The sequence below is a fragment of the Bos indicus genome, chromosome 7, assembly GCF_029378745.1.
Source record: "Bos indicus isolate NIAB-ARS_2022 breed Sahiwal x Tharparkar chromosome 7, NIAB-ARS_B.indTharparkar_mat_pri_1.0, whole genome shotgun sequence".
In the NCBI taxonomy this organism is placed as follows: Eukaryota; Metazoa; Chordata; class Mammalia; order Artiodactyla; family Bovidae; genus Bos; species Bos indicus.
Window position 1 is genome coordinate 44141949 of NC_091766.1, and position 17490 is coordinate 44159438.

Sequence of the window (17490 nt, forward strand, 5' to 3'; positions counted from 1 at the left end):
TACCAGCTACAACTAAGTGGATATTGCCCAAATCTGTAGATGGAACAGTTGGACCCATTCCAAGCAGAGAGAGGACTATTCCTTAGCCAACTCAGCAGGATACTAGGAGTTGACTTTATGTAAGCGAAAGTTGCTCAGTTGTGTCTGACTCTTTGCGACCCCATGGACTATGCAGTCCATGGAATTCTCTAGGTCAGAATATTGAAGTGGGTAGCCTTTCCTCTCTCCAGGGGATCTTCCCAACCCAGGGATCAAACCCAGGTCTCCTGCATTGCAGGTGTACTGTTTACCATGTGAGCCACAAGGGAAGCCCAAGAATACTGGAGTGGGTAGCCTATCCCTTCTCCAGGGGATCTTCCTGACCCAGGAATCAAACTGGGGTCTCCTGCATTGCAGGTGGATCCTTTACCAACTGAGTTATGAGGGAAGCCCTGACTTTATGTAAGAGTTGAATCAAAACAGTTCCAGACAGAAGAGTTAAAACAAAGAGGCGTTGTGGAGGTTGGAGGAAGAGATGCAGTCAGTATTGTAATAAAAAGGGATTAGGTAAAAATTTACAGTCCTTTGCATTGCTTGGCTCTAAGACTACCAGCAGCTAAGGATACATTTTTGACCCATCTTCCTCCCACCAGAAGGATGGATAATTTTTTTGCACAAAAACTTAAACAGAGGAGCCTCAAACTAAAGAGCACACAAATTAACACATCTCACCCTCCCATGCAGAGCTTCCAACAGCTTTATAGAGCCTTATATTTACAAATGGAAAAAAGACATTTGAGAAAAGCCTCCAATGTGAAAAGCAAAACCCGAACAAACAGAAACAAAACTCAAGAAATAATGCAAGAAGAAAACAAACAGAACAATGAAAAAATTATAATTAAGAGGCAGCTCACATGGATGGGAATATGGAGCCAAGGAATAGGATAAGTTTTACCTCTTCATTTCACCATAAGAACCTAAGTTTCTTCTCTTAGTAGAAGACTGCCATCCTACAAGCTCAGAGAGATAGGCCAAGTAACAAATGGAGGTCACAAAAGTAAATCCCAAGTTTCTTCATGTCTTTGCATGCCCATCTCCACTGCCATATTCCAAGTCAGCATCATTTCTCACCTGGACCATGACAATAGCCCCCTAAAACCCAAAGTTCTCCCTGCTTCAGACTCATCTCTGTCAAACAACTCTACATAGAATACTGATACGATCTTTAAAAAACAATGAATTTAACCCTTTCAGGCCCCCAGTTGGAGAAGGCAATGGCACCCCACTCCAGTACTCTTGCCTGGAAAATCCCATGGATGGAGGAGCCTGGTAGGCTGTTGTCCATGGGGTCGCTAAGAGTCGGACATGACTGAGCAACTTCCCTTTCACTTTTCACTTTCATGCATTAGAGAAGGAAATGGCAACCCGCTCCAGTGTTCTTGCCTGGAGAATCCCAGGGATGGGGGAGCCTGGTGGGCTTCCGTCTGTGGGGTTGCACAGAGTCAGACATGACTGAAGCGATTTAGCAGCAGCAGCAGCAGCAGGCCCCCAATTAAACACTCTCAAGGGCTTCCTATTGAACCAGACATGTAAGTCCAATCCCCAAGCACTGGTCAACAAGGTCTTGTATCATCTGGTCTGTCTGCTTCTTCAGTCTCATCTCCCACTCCACTTGCCTTCTACCCATTCTTCCTCCTTTCCCACTTCCCAATCACATCTAGTTCTTTCTGTTCTTGGAACATAAGTTTCTTCTCACATCCATTTGTTCTGCCTAGAAGTTCCTATATATCTCTACTTGTATTGTTTAATTGTTTATTGTCTGTCTCTTTCCCATATAATAGACACTCTATGCAATCAAGTGCCACGATTGTCTTGTTTACCACTCATATCAGCATCTGGAAGAGTCCCTTACATGTAGGGTGTGCCCAGTAAATATTTATTGAGTAAGTAAAATTGTAGTTTAAAAGTCTCCAAGTTTCTCAGACTTGTGGACACAGTGGGGGAAGAAGGTGGGACAAATTGAGAGAGTATCACTGACATACGTACACTACCATGTGTAAAATATAGCTAGTGGGAAGCAGCCATATATCACAGGGAATTCAGCTCAGTACTCTATGATGACCTAGATGGGTGGGATGGGGTGGAAGGGGGGCTCAAGAGGGAGAGAATATATGCTTACTTATAGCTGATTTCCTGGTGGCTCAGATGGTAAAAAATCTGCTTGCAGTGCAGGAGACTTGGGTTCGATCCCTGGTCTGGGAAGATACCCTGGGGAAGGGAACAGCTACCCACTCCAGTATCCTGGCCTGGAGAATTCCATGGACTATATAGCCCGTGGGATCAGCAAAGAGTCATACATGACTGAGTGACTTTCACTTTCAGGGAAGATCTCTCATGCCGCAGAGCAACTAAGCCCGAGTAATTGTGCTATAGTGCCTGGGAGCCAAAACTGCTGGGCCCACAAGCTGCAACTATTGAAGCCCAGTGCCCTAGAGATCGTGCTCCACAACGGGAGAAGCCACCACAATGAGACACATGCACACCACAACAAGGGAGTAGCCCCTGCTCACTGAAAGTAGAGAAAAGCCTGCACAGCAATGAAGATCCAGTATGCTGCTGCTAAGTCGCTTCAGTCGTGTCTGACTCTGCGACCCCATAGACGGCAGCCCATCAGGCTCCCTCGTCCCTGGGATTCTCCAGGCAAGAACACTGGAGTGGTTGCCATTTCCTTCTCCAATGCATGAAAGTGAGAAGTGAAAGTGAAGTCGCTCAGTCGTGTCCGACTCTTCGAGACCCCATGGACTGCAGCCTACCAGCCTCATCCGTCCATGGGATTTTCCAGGCAAGAGTGCTGGAGTGGGGTGCCATTGCCTTCTCTGAAGATCCAGTATAAGCAAAGATAAATAAAAATTTTTAAAAACTCCCTAGATAGTGGGTATAGAAGTATAGAAGAACATACCTCACAGGATAATAAAGGCCACATATGACAAACCCACAGCTATTGATAACATTCTCAACAATGCAAATTAAAACCATATTGAGGTATCATCTCATATCTGTCAGAATGGCTAGCATCCAAAAGAACATAAATGAGAAACGTTGGTGAGGATATAGAGAAAAGAGAACTCTCATACACCGTTGGTGGGAATGTAAACTGGTGCAGCTACTGTCGAAAAGAGTATGAAGTTTTACAAAAACACTAAACATAAAACTACCATGCTAGTCAGTTCAGTCATGTCCGACTGCTTGTGACCCTATGGACAGTAGCCCGCCAGGCTCCTCTGTCCATGGTACTCTCCAGGCTAGAATACTGGAGTGGGTTACTATGCCCTCCTCCAGGAGATCTTCCCAGCCCAGGGATGGAACTGACATCTCCTGTGGCTCCTGCATTGTAGGTAGATTCTTCACTGCTGAACAACTGGGGAAGCCCCAAACTACCACGTGACCCAGTTATTCTGCTCCTGGGTATATATCTATATCTATATATATATATATATATATATATATCTGATATATATATATATATATATATATATCAGAAACAAAAGTACTAATTTGAAACAATAAATGCGCCCCAATGTTCTTACCAGCATTATTTATAGTTGCCGAAATATGGAAAGAAACTAAGTGTCCATCAACAGATGAGTAAAGAAAGTGTGGGTATGCTGTTTCAAAGGTAGAGGCGAAATGGTCTAAGATGAAAACATACTGAACCATTAATTCCACCCAGAGATAAAAACTATATTGATTTTAGGGTCAACATTTCCCTTGACCCAAATGTATTCCTTCACAGAACATTCTGTAGTGATGAATGCTCACTGATGGAACTTAGGGGAATAAAGGATGTCTCCTTTTCTGGTAGGTGAAGCTGAGGACATCAAACTGTTCTTAAGCACAGCATCCAGCCCATAGTCAGTGTTCAATAAATATTTATTCAATGAGCTAATTATTTCTGAGAATACTGAAACGACATCCAGGCACAGGCTGTGAACTCTTAACACTGCCAGTCATAGCACTTCAATGTGGAAAGACACCAGCACGAAACACAGTTCTACAGATGACTCTGAACTGTTCACAAGGTACTTATTCTTAATGAGATGTCCAAAATGTACAGTTGACTCTTATCCACATTTATCTATTCATTTCTTCCCAACAAGTTGTATTACATAGTAGGGTAAGAGAAAGTAATACTGTCAGGCCATCTACAAAATCCTGTTCTTTAAATGAATATTGAAATAGTCCTAGTCTTACTAACAAATCAAGACCCTTTCTAAAAATTGTATAATATATATAGGGTTGGGAAGCACAACTCCATCTGGAAGTAATTAACCACATAAAGCGGACATACTTGGCTTGTCATTTCTGGTTAAGGATGAAGTGTCTCAATCTCCTGGTTGTGTTTATTTTTCCTTCTTCAGTTCAGTTCAGTCGCTCAGTCGTGTCCGACTCTTTGCAACTCCATGAATCACAGCACGCCAGGCCTCCCAGTTCATTGCCAACTCCCGGAGTTCACTCAGACTCATGTCCATCGAGTCGGTGATGCCATCCAGCCATCTCATCCTCTGTCGTCCCCTTCTCCTCCTGCCCCCAATCCCTCCCAGCATCAGAGTCTTTTCCAATGAGTCAGCTCTTCGCATGAGGTGGCCAAAGTACTGGAGTTTCAGCTTTAGCATCATTCCTTCCAAAGAACACCCAGGACTGATTTCCTTTAGAATGGACTGGTTGGATCTCTTTGAAGTCCAAGGGACTCTCAAGAGTCTTCTCCAACACCACAGTGCAAAAGCATCAATTCTTTGGTGCTCAGCCTTCTTCACAGTCCAACTCTCACATCTATACATGACCACAGGAAAAACCATAGCCTTGACTAGATGGACCTTTGTTGGCAAAGTAATGTCTCTGCTTTTGAATATGCTATCTAGGTTGGTCATAACTTTCCTTCCAAGGAGTAAGCATCTTTTAATTTCATGGCTGCAGTCACCATCTGCAGTGATTTTGGAGCCCCCCAAAATAAAGTCTGACACTGTTTCCACTGTTTCCCCATCGATTTCCCATGAAGTGATGGGACCAGATGCCATGATCTTCGTTTTCTGAATGTTGAGCTTTAAGCCAACTTTTTCACTCTCCTCTTTCACTTTCATCAAGAGGCTTTTTAGTCCCTCTTCACTTTCTGCCATAAGGGTGGTGTCATCTGCATATCTGAGGTTATTGATATTTCTCCCAGCAATCTTGATTCCAGCTTGTGCTTCTTCCAGCCCAGCGTTTCTCATGATGTACTCTGCATATAAGTTAAATAAGCAGGGTGACAATATACAGCCTTGACGTACTCCTTTTCCTATTTGGAACCAGTCTGTTGTTCCATGTCCAGTTCTAACTTTTGCTTCCTGACCTGCAAACAGGTTTCTCAAGAGGCAGGTCAGGTGGTCTGGTATTCCCATCTCTTTGAGAATTTTCCACAGTTTATTGTGATCCACACAGTCAAAGGCTTTGGCATAGTCAATAAAGCAGAAATAGATGTTTTTCTGGAACTCTCTTGCTTTTTCCATGATCCAGCGGATGTTGGATCAAGCAGATTTTTCCTTCTTAGAGAACAATTAATGTATAAAACAGCATACTTTTCTATTCTATCAATCATTCAGCCAATCGTTATACCTAAGAAATATTTGGGGGGATTTACATCCTCTAAATATTTTAAAGAATATTTTAAATGTTTTAATTTCACTTCAATTATCATTTTATAAGTTACAATCCCTCCAAAGTTACAAATTAAAATTGCCTACTTAAATTTTGATATAAACCAGGTTCTTTTGCCTGAGCATTATTCTTTTGTCACTTAAATAACCATGAGTACATCCTTTACCTCACGAAAGAGTAACTAATTTTTCCCACAGATTGGCTAAATTGAGTTCTGAACCAACTTGAGCAGCTGCTACCCTTGAAGCTGATTAGTAAAACAAAGTATTCAACCTAACAGAGGAGTTGATTTAAACTAATAAAGACAGGAAACTCAGAGCTGAAGGTGAACCCAGCTCCTGACATGGCCCATTGTTTCTTGGCACTCTAAGGCACTCATCACATTAAGTGACCTCGTATCTCATCTGGACTAAATACCAAAGCTGAATGCATCTATTTAAGGCAGATGTAGCCTCATCCTCGAATTTCCAGATCTAAATCACTGTTGTCCTTTCTCATTTATTTTCTAAATTGGCAGCTTTTATAAGAGTAACTGAAGAAAAACAGGTTTCATATGGAGGAGGCAGCTGGGAGACTAGTATATCCTCCTCAGTTGTGTAGAAGAGAATCTTTGAAGTTTAAATTTAGTAAACATAAACCCTGAATATTAACGATGTCCTATGAAAAAGACTAAATTTACAAATAAAGCCTAAGGGGATGGGAGGAAGCCAAGCTCACAGATCTTCAAGCTACAGTTACTCAGTTATAGCATCAAAACACTACTCGAAAGTGTTTTAAGTCAGACAATTTTAGAACTTACCTATATAGATGAACTATTTATCTACTCCTAATTTTGGCATTGACTCTAATACTTAACTTCCATCAAACTCCCCCACCATTTTCAAAACCTTCCGCTTGCAGACCAAATTCCATACTCAGCCACAGAACTAAACCATGATTTAAAAAAAAAAAAACCCAAAACAAACAATAAAGCAAAACAATTCCCATCTTTAAGGAAATAAACGCCAGTTTAGGGCGATTGGGGAGCTATAAGGGATCCTTAAAGTGGATAGATCTCATGTGATCCATTTGAAAATAGCCATACTTAGGGAGATTTTTTTTCTTTCTTTCCTCTAAGTTACTTTATCATAAGAATACAGGATTTAGTACATTGTCTTGTTTGTTTTTTAGTAGCTAAGTTGTGTCCAACTCTTTTGCAACCCTGTGGACTGTAGCCCACCAAAGCTGTCCAGGGGATTTCCCAGGCAAGAATACTGGAGTGGGTTGCCATTTCCTTCTCCAGGGGATCTTCCCAATTCAGGGATTAAACCTGGGTCTGCTGCATTGGCAGGTGGGTTCTTTACGGCTGTGCCACCAGAGAAGCCCTATAGTACATACAGCAAACAAAATGTGTGTTAATTGACTGTTCATGATATCGGTAAGGCTTCTGGTCAACAGTTTGTTAGTAGTTAAATTTTGTGGAGAATCATAAGTTACATGTGAATTTATTTTTTTGGCCTCGCCGTATGTGAGATCTTTAGTTCCCTGATCAAGGATGAACCTGCAGTGGGAGTCTTAACCACTAGAATCCCAGGGAAGTTCCTACATTTGGATTTTGACTATGCATGGGGTCAGCGCCTCTAACCCTTGTGTTGTTTAAGGGTAAACTATATTTTGATAAATAATCTTAAAGAGGTTATGATTTTCAGAGATTTGTAAGACAAAGTTTTCAATTTCCCAAAGAATTGAGCTGCTGCCTAAATGATATCAAAGGGCCAATCTGCCCATCAAACTATGTTTAATTTGCTTCTTTATACAGAAAGAAAGTTTCCAACTAAAATGGAAATACGATGATTTCTATGTTCTAGAACTTCAGGGTTCAGTGCATTATGCCTTCAAAAAGTCTGCACAAAAAGTTGAACACAAAAGCATTTAACAGGGACCTCTTTTGGAGCATATAATTCAACTCCAAACCATTCCACCTTAGGGGCAAAAAGCTTCCAATATTACTCTTGTCAACCCTGGAATATCAATCCCCAGCTTCCACTGCACACTGTTTGGGCTCAGGCAATTCTCCCGGCTCCCTTTAGCATATTAAGGAAGATTTAATAAGCTCAGTTGTACCCTGTCACCATCACTTGTGGCCTGACCATTCCAAATATTTTTTAATCCTAAGAATAACAGAATGACAAAACACCATTTCTTTTACACCTGCAGCCTCATTTACCCAAGAATAATGACTCCAAGTTATACAACAAGATGGCAAAGTTATTGGAAACTGGGCCACCTGAAACTTTTGTTTTTAGTCCCATTTTTCAGAAAAAAAGAAAAGAAAAAAAGGGATTTTTGAGGGAAAAAAATCATGAGGAGATAAGAGCATTTATGACAGTGTGTGTGCGTTTATAAAGTGTATGCAAGATAACACCAGGAAACAACTCAAGAATAAATATTTCATTCCCAATATCATAAAAAATACTTAGAAATAAATTTAACAATATAAAGTTCAAAACGTATTTGAAAACTACAAAAAAATTTTTTTATTTTTTTAAATTTACTTATTTTAATTGGAGGCTAATTACTTTACAATATTGTAGTGGTTTAAGTGAAAGTTGCTCAGTTGTGTCTGACTCTTTGTGACCCCATGGACAACACAGTCCATGAAATTCTCCAGGCCAGAATACTGGAGTGGGTAGCCTTTCCCTTCTCCAGGGGATCTTCCCAACCTAGGAATCGAACCCACGTCTCCCGCATTGCAGGCAGATTCTTTACCAGCTGAAGATCTAAATAAATGGATCCACCACACCATGGATTGGAAGTCTTGATGTTAAGATGGCAATACACCCCAAACTAATCTACAGATTTCAACACAATCTCTATCAAAATCCCAGCTGACTTCCTTAGACACTAGGCACCAAGCAAAGATCATTTACAAGAATGAGAAGTACTTGCATCTTGGAGGTACTTTTGATTTGTAGATGAGGGTTTTACAAACTCGGAAACAGAAATCACTGCTCAACCCTGGATTCCCCGTCTCCAGGTCTCTTTCAAGGTAAATTTACTGAAAACCCACATAAAAGCCCTCATATACAAACAAGGCCTGGTCTGTAATATAACCTAGTCACTGCCAGCTTAATTTAGTGCTAACAGTGCTAAATTCACCTGGAAAAAACCTGCAGGGGTGGAGTGATGGGAGCTGAGGGAAAGCAGCAAAACCAAACTAAGAAAAAAAAATGCTTCTTGACTGCCTTCCAAAGGTTCAGAGTTTTAAATATACAGAGGAGAAAATACGTTTAAAAATCTTAAACTCTGCAATTTCTTGGGAAAATTTGCAAGGCTGTTTCCTTTAAATAAAGCCATCTAAGGCACACAGTTAGTACCAATTACTAACCCAACAGAAATGGGTTATAGTGTATGTTGTTTAGTTGCTAAGTCGTGCCTGACTCTTTTGTGACCCCATGGACTATATAGCCTGCCAGGTTTCTCCGTCCGTTTCTTGGTTTGCCAGGCAAGAACACTGGATGGGTTGCCATCTCCTTCTCCAGTGCTACATCTACTGCATTGGCAGGCAGATTCTTTACCACTGAGCCACCAGGGAAGCCCAATATATTGTATACTCTCTAGTCTAATTTAGGTAGAGAGTTAGTCTCTCTAACTCTGAAAAAGGGATAGTAAGTTAAGTTGAGTAAAGACTAGCTTTTAGACACACTCCCTCTCCCTCTCAAATGACCATTTAAAAGCAAATCTTTAATTAAAACCGCACACAGAAAATTTATGCCACTCACAGGAATTTATTCCTCCATTAAATAAGACTATGAATTGTCTAGAACTGCAATTCCACCCAAGATTTATGCTAATTGTTTTTTAATTTTCTTACATCAAAAAGAAGACTCCTATAAAAAGAAAAAAGAATTACTTGGGAAAAAATTTAAAGTTCTCCAAAAGAAATACATTTCATTTAAACATTTGGCCATGAGGAAGGCAGCTGTTATCCCTTTACATTGATAGATGCCACAGAATACGCTAATCTATACAGGCTCCTCCTTACACAACACACACTGTAGTACAGTTAGAGATTTGACACATGAAACTTCCTCCCAAAGGCATAGACAGGTGCACGGCATTTACACTGGCCAGGACACTCACGGTTTTACTTGACAGGAGTCTGTGTTAACGACAGGTACACTTAGTGGCTATCATATCTTCATATTCTTTATAAGCAATTGAGCCATCAGGCTCGATGGCCAAAACACTCAAAGGACTATACTTGGCAGGTACACAGGATGGTCTTGGCACTGAGGAGTCAAGTTTCTCATGGATGATGTTCATCACCATGGTGTGAACTGGAGAGCCATACCGATGTCCGACCGCCCTGGGACAGTCCCCTTTACAGTATCGAGGGTTGTATTTGTGTGGGGCCACAATCCAGTTGTCCCACTTCAGTTGACTAAAGCTAAGTCTAAAGTCATGGAGCTCACATTCATTCTGGGGAAAAAGAAACTGTTTGAAGTATTCACTCAGATTGAATGAAGCTGGAACCAGAGGCTTCTTCAATTCAGAGCTGACACTCTCCTGGTCTCTCCGGTGACGGGACAATCTTACACCCTCAGCAGCTTCTTCTCCCATGGGACAGGCAGACAGCCCTCTCTTCTGGTCAGGATCCTGTGAAGGCTTCCTTTTAGGGTGGAGGGAATGCCACCTGTGAAAAGCCTGAGCACTTGTGTCGTTCAGATATAGAAGCAGTGAGGGCGCTAAGAGAAGAGTCATGTTAAACAGGCTGTCCCGTGCTGAAGGATGCTGCAGCTGGTCTTTCACACATGTAAAATTTACAGACATGTGAATATTCCTCTTGTGGGAGGCCACCAGAGGCTCAAGAGGAGCTGTCACATCAATCTCAATCCATTTGTATTTCTTTCTAAATTCAAACTGTGAGTTAAAGGTAACTGAGTATGGAGCTCTAGGGAGAGTCTTGCTAGAAAACTCTGGCTCTTTTATCACCAGGTTGCATATACATTTAACAGGAAAGGGAAAAGAAATGGAGTTGTTGAAAGTATATAGCAAGACTGACTTGAATAAATGTTCCACAACAGTAACACGATCCAGGTTAAACAGCAGATCCACTGATGGAAGGGTTCCTGAGAAGAAAAACAATCCAACAGTAATGCCATATATAACAGGAAGTCAAATCAAGGAATCAGTACCTCAGAATGTACTTCTGTCCCTTTTTTCCCCACTTTCTGAAGCCTTAAACGTCAGGGTGGGATAGGAGTTATAAAGAAAAAGCAAGTTATCTGTACCATATCTAAGTCTCAGCACTTACTGCTGGATCACCAGAAATTCAGAATAGCTTTGGTGGTGAATTAAAAGAGAGAATCATTATATGTTGAAGTTTTAGAATCTTAATAACTTGCTCCAAACAAAGAGAAAGCTAAAAAGGAAAGCAGTATTTTTCTCTTGGAAAGTCTTTAAGAGGAAAACTATCAAAAGACACTTGCCAGGCTTGTTAAGAAAACATTCTAAGTTCTTACCGGCAGAATCAATAAAGAAAAAGTACTTGTCTAAGTTAATTTGGAACACTTGAGACTGACAACAAATGGAAGCTCTAAACCCACTGTAACAAAACAGGACATCAAGGAAGGAGAAAGGGTTTAAGATAGCCACAAATGACCTGCTGGGTTAGAAGGGTTTTCTGTAAGTCATGAACTAATGAATATAATTTTTTTTTCTTTTTAAAATAGCACTGCTCCCATCTCTCTCATACACACAAGATTGTTGACTAACACATTGTCCTTGTATGGATCTACTGTTCCACATAAGGACTTAAGCTTTCCTCTCACAGAAAGTAACAAATGTGGGGAAAACATCCTGTTTATTAAAGCACACCAACAGCTGAAAGAGGTACTGTAGGTTCATGTCCAGGTCAACATTGGTAGACTAGATGTCCAGGCCAACATTGGTAGACTAGAAAGAATATGCAACAAAGTCAAAATACCTTTTTTCCAGTCCTGATTTTGTGACCCTGGACAAGATGCTAACCTCCAGCAGCACTCTACCCAGGCTTTAGTCCCATTAAATCTCTTCTAGCAAGAGATTTAGCCTACATCAACCCATGAGGGCATTAGGAAAAAACATTAAGATCAAGTACGAGGTTTGTTTGGATTTGGATATTGAGTACCAAGCAAAGTAAAATGAAAGTCAAGGAGCAAGGGCCAACTCCTTTATGTAACTGAAATGCAAAAGATCTTTCTTCTTCCCTCCACCCATTAACCAATCTGCTCCCACACACCTGCTGCCTGGTCCCCAGGAGCCTGCTTGTGCTGAGCACAGGGGGTGAAGAGCCGAACAGTGTTGTAGAGGTGGCTTCTGTTGGATTTAGGGGTCCCCTCCTTGGTAGCATATGCTTTATAGAGCCTCTTCATGTAGCTCAAAGCTCTGTCATCTGGCTGAAGCCTGGGGGGTTCCCTGTGCCCATCATACAGAACGTTTAAGAGAGGGGAAAGGAGACCAGGTCTGTGTCTCCCATCTAGATGCTTCAGCAAGGACCAAGTCTCAGCCTCAGATTCCAACGCAGTCCTAGCTACAATCTGAGCTTCTCCCCTAGAAGGCTGAGAATCAAGGCTAATAGGAAAACAGAGCCAGGCAAAGCAGCAAAACCAAAGGAAGAATTTGTTGGGAAGCGCCATGGCTTGGAAGAATTAGCAAGGAACACATTTCCCCATACCAGTCTTCTTCCTAAAAACCAGGAAGAGCCTTGGTTGGTCTCTTAAATAAACTTTAGGTGTGTGGGTGGGCTAGGTTCACTTCTGTAATCAGACCTTAAGGATGCTTAGCTGAGGATAATTTTTATCAGCTGACAACACCCTATTCATCCAGTTTGTCCTAATTAGATACAGATTTACTTGGTCATATAGTTTTCCTTTTCCTTTCCCCTGCATTTATTTAAAATCTCTTAAGTTAATGGACTAGCTATGTAGCTGAAAGGCTAAGAGAAAGTGAGGAGTGATTAAAAAAAAAAAAAAAAAAAAAGCCGCCCATTTCTTGAGAGAGATTAAGATTCTTAAAATGTTCCCTAGGTGCTTGCTGAAACTTCCAAGGCATGTGGAAAAGCTAATGATTCATCATGATATCCAGATCTGTTTGTATGCAACTTATGGTATTGGGTTTACTCTTCTCCCTGCATCTGTACCACCTCTCCTACTTTCAGGTGCTTAGAATATTTGTTTACTGCATGTTGATTTGGAGGGCGAGAGAAATTCACAACTGGAATTGAGATTCCAGAGAGCAGAGAACTGTTATTTTGCCTACTTCTCTCAGCTTTGTAAGGATATGTACTTGGAATACTGCAATATGCTTTAAAAAGGAGGACATCACATTTAATCTTGACTCATTTTAAAGTATATCTTGATGCCTTTATTTGGGTCTGCACATTCATCTATGCATACTTTAATTGAAAGGTTTAAAGACGTTTTCAGGTGCTAGAAAATAAATGAAAGGTTTGCTTTTTATTAATCACTCAAATGGTGGGAGTATTTGCTAGGTATTTTTATTCTTACCTGTGTAAGTATTTATGTTCTTGCCTCTGAGCTAAGATCAGGTTAGAGATTATGTTTCAGATAAATGAGACATGGGTGCACTAAGAAGAGCTGAATATACTCACCGTGTAAGATACAGAACCAGTCTGTGCAGTACCTAGGCTGATAAAACCGAGGTATACTGGTAAATTTTAAGTTCATTGTCTGCCAAACCTCCCTGGCTCGGATCTGGCAAGGAGGGTTATAAAACACACCCAAACTGCTGAATGAGAACTTAGTCCTAGATTACACATGGCCAGCAATTCCATGAAAAAAAACATTTACAGACACGTTGCATCAAGTGGAAAAGTCAGTCAGCTGTACAGGACAGCAGTATCCTTAAGTAGAAAGCACTTTCCGAAAATGCCATCGCCTCACACGCGACGCTCCTGACTTCCTCCTGGGCAGTGGAGTAAACAGTGGGCAACGCGGCATTCGGCCCCAGGCACTCTGTCAGGGCGAAGCCGGCTGCGATGGACGTTGCCTCTTCCCTCCTACAATCACTAACAGCTGCTCATCATTTGTTGGACTATTACCTGAGGACTCTTGTGGCTAAATGGAAACATTTTAGCCAATAAAATGGAAACATTTTTATTATCTCTTGGGAAAGTCTACACCCTGCCAGTGGATTCTAATCCGGTGGCTGACAAGAGAAGTCTCAGATCCGTGTCCCTGATTCGGGTCCTGCGGTCGCTGAGGGCCTGACCATAGCCGATTCCAGTTCCAGCTTACTGGACATGACAGTACAAAAACTCGCGTTGACTGCCAGGCGGCGGCCTCAAAGACGCTTTCCACAGCGCCAGGACACCCGACCCTAGGGCAGCTCCCGAGGTTGACAGGCCCCTCGCTCTTGTACTCTTAGTCCGTCCGGTTTCGGCCGCTTCCTGAAGCTCCGAGGAAAGCCGGGAACCGAGGAGAAGATTGAGGGGATCCGGTGGGGGGCGCCCCGGGACCCCAGAGCCCGCCCAGAGGCGCTTGGCCCCACCCCAGAGCAGGCACCGCCCACTTCACGTCACGCGGCGGGGGCACGTCTCTTCGGCACTGGGGGCTATGGCGCCGTCACCTGGAGGCAGTCGGCAACTAGTTCTCCCGGAAGTGACCTCACCGCCTCCTGGCGCGGCGTCCGATCCTACCGGAAGTGGTGGACGGAAGCCGGAGGGTCCTGTGGTGTGGCGGCGAGGTGACCTCGGTGTGTGAGTGGGCCGCATCGCGCGGTCTCGGGGACCCCTGGAGGGTGGGGTTGCGTTCTGGGTTGGGGGGATGAGGAGCGCCGCGGAAGGACTCGGGTTGACGGCGGCAAGTCCCGGGCTTGAGCCCAACGCTTGTCCTCTCTCCGTCTTGCAGAGGCTGCGGTGACCATGGGCCGCCAGTTTGGGCATCTGACACGGGTGCGGCATGTGATCACCTACAGCTTGTCGCCCTTCGAGCAGCGCGCCTTCCCGCACTACTTCAGCAAGGGCATCCCCAACGTTCTGCGCCGAACTCGGGCGTGCATCCTTCGCGTCGCGCCGCGTGAGTGCCCTGGCCGGGCGGAGAGGCTAGACTCCCATCCACAGAGGGTATTGCGGGTCCCCTCAGTGAGCACTCTGCAGCTCGCCATAAACACGCTTTCTCTTTCAGTAGTCCTGAATGCCGTTGAACTGGTCATGTCCTCCGCATCTTACAGATAAAGGAGTTGGGTCACAGAGAAATGACTGGCTCAAGGTCACTTGTGTGATTCCAGGGTCTCCCTCTGAGGTCACCTTTACCCACTTCTTTCCTAGCAGTGAACTGTTTTGTGTTAAAGGTGCAGCAGATTGTGATGATAGTTGCACATTTTGACTTTGCTAAAACCCACAGAAGTGTACATTTCAAAATGGTTGAATGATGAAGTTTATGCTATGTGAATTTGACCTCAGTTTTTAAAGCATTTTAAAATGTGCAACAGGGGAGCGATAGGGAAGATTTGGTCACATTTTCCTGGATAAACCCCTTTCTTTTACACAGCTTAAAAATGGGTTTGTAGCATAAGCTTTTTGATCATCTGGTTTAAGAGTGATTTCTTAAGAACTAGAGACAGGAAAGCAGAATATAAGGTGAATCAGAAAACAGGACTGGGATCCATGTGTCTTGTATGTGCTCACTGCTTCCTCTCATTTATTTTTATAGCGTTCGTAGCGTTTTATCTTGTCTACACATGGGGAACGCAGGAGTTTGAGAAATCGAAGAGGAAGAATCCAGCTGCCTATGAAAATGACAGATAAGCAGCTCATCTGGATAATGGTTCCTTGTCTCTGAAAGACCCTTCTCTGGGAGAGGAGTGTATATTGTAGTGTCTTGAAGACACAATAAACTTATGGGCTTCACTGTTGTGATTTTGTGTGTTGTGTAAGCAGAGTCCTTGGATGTGACTGCCAGTTTTCAAGTTCATAAACTCCCCTCCCCAGCATGATTGCTGAACCATTTTGGCTAGTCTGAGTTTGGGAAGGAGTGTGGCTCACCCCTTGTTCTGTAATCTACAAGACTGTAGCTGCAACTGAACAGTTGTGGGTGGCATCAACTGTAGGGAATGTTAACTCCCTGCCCACTGCTTCCATATTGACAATAAAATCTAGTAATTACTGTGTCAGGTATTTTTAGCCCTTTATGCAAATAATGTCTTTTAAACCTCACAGCTACCTTTGGTGGTTTTTTCCTTCACAAGTAGCTTTGAAGTATCACCATTACACTCATTCTGCAGATGACACAGGCAGACAGGTTAAGTAATTTGCCCCAAATTATACAACTAGTGAATGGTAGAATCTGGCACTGAAGTTTCTGTTCTTAAAGCTATGCTCTTCTACATGATAGCTATCAAAGGAAGAGATGAGGTGACTCCTTTGCCTCTAGAACTGAGGTCAGCAAACTGGCTACGTTTGTACCAGGTTGCTGAAAGTGCTTTTTAGCCATGTATGACCCATAAAACCTAAAGTATTTACTCTGACCCTTTATGGAAAATGTTCACCCCTGTCTTAGAGCCTTTGAATTATCTTTCTAGTGGAAAAATTACCCTTTTCCCTTCACCTAGGAGATGGTGGGGGTAGGTGTTGGCAGTTTATGCTTCTGGTTCCCTACTCCATTTCTAGAAACTTCCTCTCTTCTAAGGAGCTGTCCTGGTCCAGAGCAGCAGTTCCACAGGGTAGGTCAGCTTCTGGCTCAGGCTGTGTCTTTCCTTCTTATTCTATTATTCCTGCCTTTCATGAACCAAAACTACCTCAAAAATCTATAAGGTATCAGGAGATTGCATTGATTGTGAGCCAGGATAAGGAGGTACAGCTGAGACTAATAGACCTGGGGCCCATATCCTTTTAACTTGCTTCCCTAATGTGTGGTAAAGGCAAGAAACCCTCATTCTTGAGCTATGAACTGCTTACCCATAAAATAGGTATATTAAGACAAAGCCACAGGGCTGAAGTAACTGAAATGTAAGAGTCTGGTGAGGTAGCGCAGGCCTGACAGAAGTGTGTGATGAAAACCAGCCTCACCAAACTAATTTTCCTGTTTGGCTTCTTGTCCAAGTTTATTCCCAGGGCTCACTGCCTGATATGCAACATATTTGGGTCATAGTCTCCTTTGAGAATCTGATGAAAGCTGTGAACTTAAGGTGTAAATACACCCATTCTTAATCTTGCATAGTCTGAACAGGTTCATGGGCCAGGGAGGATCGACTACTTCCTTGACAGGCCATTGATCTCTGTTTCTTTTTTCCCTCCAGTTTTAGCCCCAAGCTTCCTAGGTGGCATGGCCACCCTTGTCCCATCTTTGCTTCATTTTAGACTTCTATTTCTGGTTCTTTTGAGTGCTTTGGAGATTCCAGCCCCAAATCAAACAACCCTTTCTTAGCCTAGACTAGGTTCTGAGCCTTTTGGTCTGAAATCTTTTATCCCAGTAGTGCTCTACTGAGAAGACTGTCCTAGAAGTCTTTCCATGCACTCAGCTTCTACTTCCAGATAAAATTGTTAAGCACTGCTTTAAGCCTGTCCCTCACTAAAGGACCTCCCTCCCTGTGTTTGGTGACTCAGAGTTCTGTGTAGTAGGGTCCTGGAGGGTGGGGGTAGTGGTAGTAGTGAGTGGTGTGGAGTATGAATTACAGCTCAGTACACCTGTACATGACTGGGATCTGGGATCATTTTATGGACTATTCTATCTGTAGAAATTCATAAAGAAACTGAAAATGGGTGGTCTCTTAAGAGGGACCACTGTTGTGGGCCTCTATAGAGGATCCACTTGGAACCACCAGCCCAGGTGTGGCTCC

At 42.8% G+C, this 17490-nt stretch overlaps 2 protein-coding genes across 2 annotated transcripts; one reads left to right on the forward strand and one right to left on the reverse strand.

Annotated features, from left to right (window-relative positions):
• Positions 1 to 4833: 4833 nt before the first annotated feature.
• Positions 4834 to 13293, reverse strand: GDF9 (growth differentiation factor 9). Its single transcript, XM_019964903.2, has 2 exons — positions 11933 to 13293; positions 4834 to 10781 (listed from the first exon to the last, which is right to left on the reverse strand). Exons 1-2 carry the CDS (start codon positions 12327 to 12329, stop codon positions 9817 to 9819), a joined length of 1362 nt encoding a protein of 453 aa, XP_019820462.2. The 5' UTR covers positions 12330 to 13293; the 3' UTR covers positions 4834 to 9816.
• A 955-nt stretch (positions 13294 to 14248) lies between these two features.
• Positions 14249 to 15562, forward strand: UQCRQ (ubiquinol-cytochrome c reductase complex III subunit VII). Its single transcript, XM_019964904.2, has 3 exons — positions 14249 to 14406; positions 14562 to 14729; positions 15366 to 15562. The coding sequence occupies exons 1-3, from the start codon at positions 14268 to 14270 to the stop codon at positions 15458 to 15460; spliced, it is 402 nt and encodes a 133-aa protein (XP_019820463.2). The 5' UTR covers positions 14249 to 14267; the 3' UTR covers positions 15461 to 15562.
• The last annotated feature ends 1928 nt before the right edge of the window (positions 15563 to 17490 follow it).

What these genes read in the sequence shown, in the direction of transcription:
- GDF9 (XM_019964903.2), bottom strand. Translation starts at nt 12,329, where the DNA reads ATGGCGCTTCCCAACAAATTCTTCCTTTGGTTTTGCTGCTTTGCCTGG. An exon ending in TCCTGGGGACCAGGCAGCAG is followed by an intron (nt 10,782 to 11,932) that starts GTGTGTGGGAGC and finishes TTTTCTTCTCAG; the next exon opens with GAACCCTTCCATCAGTGGAT.
- UQCRQ (XM_019964904.2), top strand. Translation starts at nt 14,268, where the DNA reads ATGGCGCCGTCACCTGGAGGCAGTCGGCAACTAGTTCTCCCGGAAGTG. An exon ending in GTGGCGGCGAGGTGACCTCG is followed by an intron (nt 14,407 to 14,561) that starts GTGTGTGAGTGG and finishes TCCGTCTTGCAG; the next exon opens with AGGCTGCGGTGACCATGGGC. An exon ending in CATCCTTCGCGTCGCGCCGC is followed by an intron (nt 14,730 to 15,365) that starts GTGAGTGCCCTG and finishes TTATTTTTATAG; the next exon opens with CGTTCGTAGCGTTTTATCTT.